This window comes from Vitis riparia, chromosome 4 (genome assembly GCF_004353265.1).
Source record: "Vitis riparia cultivar Riparia Gloire de Montpellier isolate 1030 chromosome 4, EGFV_Vit.rip_1.0, whole genome shotgun sequence".
Lineage (NCBI taxonomy): Eukaryota > Viridiplantae > Streptophyta > Magnoliopsida > Vitales > Vitaceae > Vitis > Vitis riparia.
In genome coordinates, this window is record NC_048434.1 from 20,619,455 (window position 1) to 20,630,652 (window position 11,198).

General features: G+C 31.7%; 1 protein-coding gene across 1 annotated transcript; it reads left to right on the top strand.

Moving 5' to 3' along the window:
• The first annotated feature begins 10,148 nt into the window (after nucleotides 1-10,148).
• LOC117912955 (chaperone protein dnaJ 11, chloroplastic) lies at nucleotides 10,149-10,990 on the top strand. Its single transcript, XM_034827773.1, has one exon. It carries the CDS (start codon nucleotides 10,178-10,180, stop codon nucleotides 10,664-10,666), a length of 489 nt encoding a protein of 162 aa, XP_034683664.1. The 5' UTR covers nucleotides 10,149-10,177; the 3' UTR covers nucleotides 10,667-10,990.
• Nucleotides 10,991-11,198: the final 208 nt, after the last annotated feature.

Sequence of the window (11,198 nt, forward strand, 5' to 3'; positions counted from 1 at the left end):
AAAAACTATATCAGTAAAGTTTTTTCAATTTCACCTTCCTCTTCATTTTTGATTAACTTGTATGACCATGGAAAGACTATTTTACTTATTTATCTATTATCCAAAAAAAAAAAATTAGAAATTAAAAATTTTGCTTGATCTTTGGCTTTGAATCAACTTTTCCTTGTTTTAGAAATAATGAAAGTCTTTTTAAATTAAAAATTGATCTGAAATTCTTTTTTTTTTTTTTTTTTTTTTTAATAATTTCAAATTCTCGATAATCCAAAAAGGTTGGACTTTGAGCCTTTGTATTTCAATACATAATAACCTATTTGATTATTTTTTACATTTTAGCTATTTCTAAGTCAATTTTTTGACATAGTCTTTTTCTGAACCCTTATCAATCAATTTTTAGATTGAACTTTAGAATACACCTTTTGAATTAATAATGACATAAATATATTGCACACGAAATTAAAGGAGAAAATCTTTTTACATACTTATCTAAAAACCATATTATAAAACATAGAAAAGTAAGAAAGTCAAATGGATAAACTTATCTACAATTATGAACCTAATTTTATAGCTAAGTGGAGAGTGGTTGTTGTGACTTTGTACCAGAGTCAACCAAACCTTACCCACAAATAAAAAGTTTAAATAATAATAAGAATTAATAAATTGTAAATAAATGAAGACTAAAAATAGAAAACTCTTATCCATAAATATCAATTCCTTAGTTCTAACTTACTAAGGTTTTGAGTTTTGAGATGTATTCCAACTTATAATATGAAAGATGCTTTCTTTTGTTCTGTATGATTTAAAAATAATTTTTTTTATTTTTAAATATAGAATACTATTTTTAAAATTTACCAATTTTTAAAAAATAAAATTTAAATATAAGTCCATTTGATCACATTTTCTAAAATTTGTTTATTAAGTTAAAGAATTAAAAAAATTAAAAATAAGTTTTAGAAAACATAATCAAACGCATAACCCTAAATTTTTATTTATCTTTCCACATAGGCAGTTTTTTCGGATCAAATTATCCTTTTTTTTTATTCTTTTCTCATCTATTTATAAAATACATAGTCTTAGGTAGTTACAAAGGATAATGCTGGTGGCTCCTAGGTTGCCTCCAAAGATGATATATGTCACTCTCAAAAGGAAGTAGGACACCAAATTCTTCTATACTTTGGTAATGTGGATTGGTTGTGCACCGATAGGGCTAGTTAGTTTCACCTGCTCTCTTTTGGCTCCCAAGTTTTGACATTCTTTCCGTTAAGCCAATGCCTCTCAACCAAGTAGGTGTTGATTAGCACAAAAAGAAAACTTCGAAATTCATTTTTCAAATAATTAATAGTTTTTCTTAATCATTTTCATTTCAAAATCATATTTTTCCTTATTTAATTTTAAGCTTTGAAATATTGGAACACCATATGGTTAAAAAAGCATATACTTACATGACATACTTTTATAGGCTCCCAAGAATATCTAAATTTTATGAATTTATTACTTCACTTTTAATATGTACAAATGAAGTAAATTGAACCTCTGGATGGTGAGAATGCGAGTATATATCAAAGGATGAAAACTTGATTTTTATAGATATATCTGTAGTTAGATTTTATGTACATAATAGAAAATATCGATAAAAATTTTGAATTTTTTTTTTTGAAAAAAAATAATGGAAAAAACAATACCAGGAAAATGATGTTGAAGGAATCCGTTTTACAAAAATTTTAGGAAGCATTTTAGTGTAAAAAGTGTTTTTGAAAAAATATTAAATGTTTAGTAAAATTTAGAAAATGCTTTTAAAATTTTGAAAAATTACTTATAATGTTAAGAAATCACTTATAGTGTTTTATGAAGAAATGCTTTAGAGTGCATTTGACAGTAATTTTGAGAAGTATTTTTAGTCTTGTCTTTCTATCACTTAAAAATATTTATTTTTCAAGTATTAAAAATATTAAAAACACTTTCTAAAATAATTGTCAAACACAGTCTTAGAGGTGATTCTTCTACGACCACTTCATAGAAAAACACTTTGAGTAGAAACACTTCCAAACACACTCTTAGTAGCTTGTTTTGACGATGATTTTAGGAAGTGTTTTTGGTTTAAAAAATATTTTTAAAAAACATTAGGTGTTTGACAAAATTTAGGGAACATTTTTAAAAATATGAAAAATCAATTATAGTGTTAAAAAATCCCTTATATTATTTTTTAGAGAAACACTATAATATAAATGTGATTATTTTAAAAATACTTTTTTATAAAAGCACTTTCACTAAAAATAGCTTGAGTAGAAACACTTCAAAATGCACTCTTATCTCTTTCCACGATGCACAGGAGGCTTAATTTTCTTTCTTGATTGTTTTCCTCAAAATTGATAATCTAGGTTTGTTGGTGTTGAGCCAACTAGAGTCAGGTCTGTCCAGCTTCACTAGAGTTAGACGAACGGGTAGTCCGGGCACGTCATTCTGAAACTTAAGTCAGATGAGGATAACTCTAACTATTTTTGTGGGAGAGAATGAGCGTATGTGTGTACTTTGTTCGTACTTTTTGAGGGGTTTATATAGAGTTGGTGACACCGTCCTTATCTTGTAATGATGATTGCGTGGACTGTCTGCGTTGTTATTGCGACGTGGGTTGGACAATCATATCAAGTAAGGGCGGTTGACTGGTGCCATTTGCTGACTGTCGTGCCAAAATCTCATATCGTGTAGCTAACTGTCCATTTAGCTTGCCAATGTCTGGGATTGTGTGTAACAATTAATTAACATTGACTTTTGGGTGTAAATGACGTTTAGTCTGTCGCTTAGACATTAGGCGGCTAGTTCGACACTTAGACATCGGTCGTCTAGGTCGGCACTCAGACATCAAACGACTGGTCCGACGCTCAGACATCAGACATGGTAGACCACGCATGTAAGAAATCGTGAGAACTTGACTGGATTTACTCGTCGGATAGGTCTAGTCGGCTCGGTTTGTCCATTATGTCTAGCATTGTGGAAGAAGGAAAACTTTTCACTTTTGATGCTAGATAGAGCTCATCTTGGTCCAGACAGAGTGATCTTGGGTTATATGTTTACCCTAAACGGCCAAAGATTATTGAGTCTAGGAAGGATACGTGGAGGGAAACCACAGGTTTTTAGATCCATATATGGTTTTTTTTTTCTCAAAACCTCATATACCACAAATTCAAATTTTGTGATAAACAAAAACCACATTTACGTATAAATTTTTTGTTCATTTGTTGTTTTGTTTGTTCATTTATTTTTAAAAATTATAATAATTTATAAATTTTATTTTTAATAAACCCAAAAGATCGTTTTTTTTAAAGAATAATGCAGAAAATATATTTTTAAATTTTAATAAATCCAAAAAATCGTTTTTAAAAAAATAGTCCAAAAATTTTATTTTTAAAAAAGTTTCAAAAAATTATTTCAATAAAGAAATTCCATAAATTTATTTTAAGAAGTAAAAAAATGTTTTAAAGAAAAGTCCAGAAAATTACTATTCTAGCATTCATAGAATTATTTTTAATAAAAAAAGTTTCAGAAATTTGTTTTTAATAAATCTAGAAAATTGTTTTTAATAAAAAAAAAAAGTTCAAAAACTATTCTTAACAAAAGGTCCAAATTTTGTTTTTAATAAAATTCTAGAAAATTGATTTTAATAAAAATTAAGAAAAGTGTTTTAATAAAATTCTAGAAATTTTAAATAAAGATAGAATTTCCTTGTAAAAATATCTTTTAAATAGAATTAAAAAAAATGCTCTTTTTAAAATAAGATTTAATTTGGAAGTGGCTCTCATGAGTGAAAGTTGTAATTCTCGAAAATAAAGTTTGATTTGGAAATCATTTTCAAAAATAAAAATTGTAAAAATCTTTTGATAATAAAATTTTCTTTCTAAATAAAATTGGTTTGGATAAATTTTTTTATATAAATAAAAGTTGTAAAAATCTCTTTTTAAATAAAATCGGATTGAAAATATTTTTTAAAATAAAATTTGTAAAAAAAAAAAAATCATCTTCTTTTATAATTACATTCCTAAATAGAAACTTAGTTGACACGTATTTTTGAATAAAATTGTAACACCTTGTTTTCAATAAAACCAACAAAAATTAATTTCTTTGTAAATAAAATAAAATTGAATGTGAATAGATAAATCCAATAATAAATTGAATTTTATTTGTAAATAAATAATTGAATTTTCTTTAAAATTGTATTACAAAATTTTGGAGTAATAAACATCTTTTCTAATAAATCATTTTGTATACTTATTTTTGTATATTCAAGTAATTTATTTTTTATCATGTTGTATGTTCACTTGTATCTTACTTTTCTTGGTATCTACGTTTAATTAATCAATTACCATAATTCCCTCAATTGTAGAGACTACATTAAAGGAGCACTATGACTTATCATTGTACTTTCTCGATTGATAACATCTTTTAAAAAATAAATTAAAATAAGTGACGATTCCAACTTTTTAAAAATAAGTTTTCCACCAATAAAAATATGGATTTGTTGGATGCTAGAGAATATCACATGATAACCCACGACTCTCAATTTTGTAAAAAAGTTCATGAGATTTTAAATTAGGTAATGCCATGATATGTTTGAATGTTAGTGTATATGTGCTGTAGGTTGAATTTGTGTAGTAGCAACGATGTATTTGTGTCATAATTAAATTTTATAATAAAAGTATTAGTATTAAAAACACTATTTTATACCTCATTGGCATTGATATTAATACACATTATGAGTGTCCGTTTTCTTATAAAAACAAATCATAAAATTTTAAATTATGTTGTATCGTAGTATGTCGTAAAATTATTATAATTATATTATAAGTGTATTGCATTTGCTTTATAACTAAAATTTGTAATAAAAGTATTCATATTAGAATTGTGTTTTTTATAAAACCAAATTTTGGTTAATATCAGTTTTGATGATAATAAAATAAGGTTTGAAATTAATGATTATATTTCAAGTGTGATTAGACCAAAAGATTTCCAAAATGCCAATCACAAAGATAAAATTAAATTAAAGAGAAATCAATAAGAATAACAAGACCTTAAAGAGAAGTATTTTTCAAGACCTAAGCTTCATAAGATCTCTTTATAAGGTTGTTGGTGCACTAAGTTTTTCATACATTATATTAATAATTTATGCATCAAAATCATCCAAAAGTAATTTTGTTTTAAATCCTTTAAAATTGGATAGTTTCATGTTTTCAATTAAAACCTTGTGTCAATGTTTTCCAAACTTGTTTAAAAGATTTTAAGTTGAAAATGATGGTTATTGAGCCAAAGACGGTTGAACCAAATGAGGAACCAGTTGACCCCCAACTCAATCGGTCAAGGGGTGCAAAAACCTTCTATATCTTTCAAAACACTTGTTCAATCGGTTGAGGTTCAGTTAAGGGGTGGTCGAGGTTCAACGGTTACCTGTCAAGCATCAAATGCTAATAGTTAATCCACCGGTCGACCCCCAACTCAATTGGTCGAATCCTTAACGACTGGTTTGACATTTTTCCTCTATAAAACGAATCTAATCTTCATTGTTTCATGAACTCAACATTCCTAAATCTTGAATATATTTGAGCCTTGGGAGAGTGTTTTTGAGTACACCATTGTTCTAAAACTTGAATATCACTAGTGCATAATTCAATCATAGTTTTTCTTGTACATTTGCCTAAAGTTTTGTACTAGGATTTTGTGAGATCATTTATTATCTTCATTTATAAATCTTTGAGAAGAAAAGTCTAAGTGTGAGATATTACTTAGGGAGTCTCAAGTGTGGGATATCACTTGAGAGGTTATTTAAAAGTGAAGTATCTCTTGAGGTTTGTAAAGAGTGCTTAAGTCCATGAGAGTGAATTGAAATCATAATTTAATTGTATTACTTGAAGGTTTGGTTTGAAAGCTTTGAAATAGTGGAACCTCAAACTTGGGATTGAAGTTAGAGGAGAGTGGAAATAGGTCGGATTGCGCCAAATCACTATAAAAATCTTATCTTTATATTGTCTCTTCCTTACTCTTTTACTTTATATGCAATTATTTTTATATAATTTTATTATATATTTACATATAATTGTCTCTTGCATTCATATAATTTGAATTTACAAAAAGAGACCATCACCCTATTCACTCTCCCCCCTTCTCCCTATAGGGCGATTACTTTAGATTATATTATCCTAATTTTTTTCTAAAATTTTTATACCCCTTAGTCAATGGTATTAATACATTATATAATTTTATGTTCTTTCTATGTTAAGTAGTTAAGTATCTTGTGATATGAGAATAACATAAAAATTATTTTCTTGTGATATGCTCCTCATTTGTGTCTATCGATCACTATTGCTTGTATTGTTTGTTTAACTATATATATTAAGGAAATGCAACTACAATCAAGTGTTTATTTGAAAGAAAAAGAAATTAAATAGCTTAAAATTTGATCATGTGGTAATGCATCATAGTTATAATATTTTTATATTATAATATTAGTATATTTATATTTTATACCATAACAATAATATGATCCATTGATGTACAATAGAATCCTAATGTTGTTAAAGGTCATTTTCGGTATTTTAGGAAGATTTATCAAAATTGATAATCCTTTTATGCTATCTTTGGTAGACTAATTAAAATTGGTGACCTTTTAGGATAATTATCACCTTTTTTTATAATAAAAAAAAAAGCTCCTAAATGATGGTTGTGATTTTGATTAAGTGGGGAAAGGAAAGCAACACCTAACATCATCAAAGAGAAAATTCAGAAAACGAAAAGGAAAGAGAGAACGTGGAAAGTCACACTTCGTGATGCCTGAGCAAGGGAAAACGACATCGTATTGGATGTCGTTGCGACAGAAAATTGAAAACTGAGAAGTGAAAACCCCAAGAGAGCCTCTTTCTGATTCACTCGTCGCAAGAAAAACCAAACGGTGATTTTCCCCTTAAGTTTCGAAAAGCAAAACGAGGTCGTTTGATGAAGAAGGGACACCTGTACACTTGAGCAACACTGACCGGCGGAGAGAAGGGGTGGAGGCCCGGGAGGGTCTTGTGGGCAAAAACACTAAACAGTGACAGCAACAGGGCGTGGCCATGGTGGTTGGAGCTGTAATAGTCATCGCTGATGGGGTGCTTTAATTGGAGGTCATGGTCCATGAGCTGATGCACATGGCGTCCGACACAGGTTGGGTGGGAAATGGGCCTAATGACTGATAGGGATGTGATCTCACTATACAAATGAGTGGGTTAACTCCCCAGGTTGGGCAACCAACCCAAGCTTAAAATCGTTAACCCACGGCCTATCAATTACCCCCTCCGCTATAAAATCAGCACCCAGATTCCCCATTTGTAAATGCATATTCCCTCTAGACTCTACACTCCACACCAATCAATACTTAAAATTTCCACACTTACAGGCTCCAAACTAGTCTGGCCTTATTGGAGCAATCGTGACGCCTAATAGGACATAAGGGGAAATGGAAATGGGCCTACACAACCTGAATTCTTACTCAATGATTTCATGGATTACTACCAGGTCTGTTTGCTTCAGCAACTTCTTCAAACTTTGCATTATTATTATTATTTGATAGATATCCATAAACAAGTGGCGTAAGACGAATGATCAGAGACGATGAAAGAGATTGGTTTAGAAAAACAAAAGGATGAAGGTGAAGGTGGTGACAGAAGACAAGTACTCCATTGAAAACGACTTGATACATAGCCAAAGCCAGAGCCAGAGCTAGATTTCTGAAAATCAGAAATGTGAATAAAAGTATAAAGCAGAAAAGAGATTCAGTGATTCACTTCCCTCAGGATGACTAAAGATTTTTTATTTTATTTTTTTTATTTTGGGTGATTTATGCCCAATTAGGGATGAAAAATATTTTATACACATTTTATTTTATTTATTATATAAATATTACTAAGCATTTATTAAATGCGGATCCTTAATTTTGTGTGATGAACATACAAAGAACAATGTAAAAAGAAATCGAGATTGTAATGTTCTTGACTCTTGAATGGTGTGATGGGGACGATTATGATCATTGTGTGGATAATCTTCTTTTTTAAATAAAAAAATAAAAAAAATTAGGATCTTATTGCTGACCTTCATGATATGGGTTGGCAGGATAATTAAATCCTTAAAATGGTTAAATTAGGAAATGGTATTACATCAAGATGATAATATACAAGCATGCTGAGGATTGAACACTTTCATGTCATAAGCCACAGCCACATGAAGTTGAAGATGACCGCCATTTCCAATGACAAGACGGCCGTATGTACAAATAGATATATTCAATTGGCGTACAATGCGCCATGGAAGATATCATCTTGACAATGATGTTAAAGCCATCCTAGACCTTCAATGGTTCATTATTCAATGTTACGCAAATGTTGATGATACTAGCTTTTACCGGCAATTCTTGATAGTCAAATTACGGTTAAGAATGCACAAAAGACGGTTTTCTAATTAGCAAACTAAAATGATAGTATATATAGTCAATGGTCTGATGAAAGTATCTCAAAATTTTAATTAATATATATATATATATATATTTTTTTTATATAAAAAAGTAAGAAAAAAGTTCAATGAATGAAACAGAGTTATAATTCAATTGTAATATTTTTTTAAGTATAATAAAACAGTTTCTTTTATCCATGGATGTAAATAGGATCGGTTAAATTATATTAAAATCTTGTATATTTCTATGTGTGGACTACACAATATGGTCACGGTGCATATAATCACACGAGAGAATTAGTTCCAAAAATCCTTGATTTTTTGCATAGCAAATCACTGTTCCTTTGGTGGCTAGGTCCAATCCGAAAGGCCTTGTTTGTCTGTGACCAGAAGTGGATAGTGGCACTGTTCAATCGAGCTGTACATCACAGGATCGAATTTTTTGGCCCCGCACAGGAACCAAAAAGATCACCCAAACAAAGAGATTTTTTGAGGGGGGGAGCCAGCAGGTGGGCTGCGGTGCGGGCACACAAATAATTAAAGTGAAGATCCCCAAAGTCTCAAAGTCCGTGGTCTTAATGAAAAGACTTTTAATCTCTTAGTTGCCCCTAAAGCTGTTTGATTTATTCTATTCATTGAATGCCTAACCTTATACACAAACTCCACATGTGAAGGGGGGTTGCGCCATCAACTTGCCGCCTAGTCACACCACGCTAGACGACTTTTTATCCCTCTAGAAGAAAAAGATTATAAAGCGGACAAAGCTGTCGAAGAGACAAGTGGTGATATAAAGTTGAGCAGAATCACCTCTTTGTTAGTGTCTTTTTAACTTGGATGGGTGGTTCACACTTCACTTTTATTTGCTTTTGTTTTTTCTTCTTCCTTCTCCACCATCTCCCTACATTAAAGATTTTTAGACTACTCAGATGATACCATTTGTGCCAGAAAAATGACTGAAAATTGGTATCAATTAGTGTGATGGGTGAAAGCAACCTGCACCCACAAGTGCTGGCTACGTAACTTAATCAGAAAAGTCAGTTTTTTAAGTGGACATTTTGTAAGTTTGATGCGAGGGTATTGGGGTGAGTATTGACTTGGTAATTCGAATTCAATGATGGAAACAAGTGGCTTCGAAATTAAATATATTTGCCAATCGCATAATTAGCGTATTATGTTTATTAAATGTCTTGTATGACATTTTGTTCAGGTCACGTTGTTGTCGGCACAATTGGCCTTGTATGGGGTCATGCATGAAGGGAAAATTTGGCCGCGTTCCCACGGACACCCGATTCTGGACGTCGGTGCATACCTTTAAGTGAATAAATTGTCCATTTGACAAACTGAATCTTATTATAAATTCACTCGAAGATCTAATAAATCCAAAAAAGACAGAAAAAGGATAAATAAACAGCTGTACACGGGGTGGTAGTGTGGAAAATGGGCGGACAGAGTATGGGGAGGATGGACACGTCAGACGCGTTGCAATTTCGCAATTAAAACCGGCGATGGAATTATGGAAATGGATAAGCAGTTTGCTGACTCAGTTGCACCCGACAGTGCCACCGGATAAGCACTTGGACTCTATTTTCTGTTTTTAAGTTTTAAGTTTTAAGTCCATAAACTTAACCATGGTTAAATCTTTACTCTCTCGTTTATATATAGTCAACCCACCTCCCCGCCGCTCTCCCATCATAACTTTTTAAAACACTGTATAATGCTCTCTGCATCTTCTCCTTCATTTCTCCGGCCATCTCCTCGCTTCACCGGCAGAGCTTTTTCTCCGGCGCCGCCGCGTGTCAGCTACCGCCAGCCCTGTGTTTCCGCCGTTTACACCTCCACTGAAAGAGCGAGGCCCTCTTACCTGAGCCTCGCCGAAACGGCGTCGTGCGCCTCTCTTTATGAGATCCTCGGCATCCCTATGGGTGCTACCAGTCAAGAGATCAAGTCGGCGTACCGGAAATTGGCTAGAGTTTGTCATCCTGATGTTGCTGCAATCAGCCGGAAGGATTCGTCAGCCGATGAGTTCATGAGGATCCACGCAGCTTACTCGACTCTCTCTGATCCTGAGAAACGCGCCGATTATGACAGGTCGCTTTTTATGCGGCAACAGCCGATCGGATCTTATGCCGGCATTTCTTCTCCGACGATGTCGGGATTTTCCGGCTATACTCGCCGAAATTGGGAAACGGATCAGTGCTGGTAGGGAATTGATTTAGTGACTAATCAAGATTATGTGAGTGATTGCTCGGGATTGAAGCTCAGAAAATTGCTTGCTTGTACATAATTTGGTGTCCATACAAAATGAAGAAGCCTAATACACAGGAAGCGCTAACGCCAAGCTTCCCAGTTGAAATCAAAGCCGATTATTTAGTTCATGGCTTGATAAGGGCTCATAGTCATGGGGCTGTAATGATTTTTCCCACGGTGCTTATGAACGTGTAACACGCCCAGTTTCGAGATGAACCACTGTAATATAATATTACTTCTTAATGACAGTTTACATAAAAAGAAAATTTTATTCCTATTATTTTCCTTTCGAAGAATTCTTTCATTTCCTTTCGGAATTTTATGCTGATCTAATCCATTTATCACTTTTTTGGTGAATATTGTTGAACCTTTATTGTGAATTTCTCCTTTTGGTTCACTTCATCAAAATTAATTTGCTTACCTAGAAGGAGTAATTTTAGTAATTAATATTATTAATTATTTTTCTAAGTTCATAAAAGAATAAACTG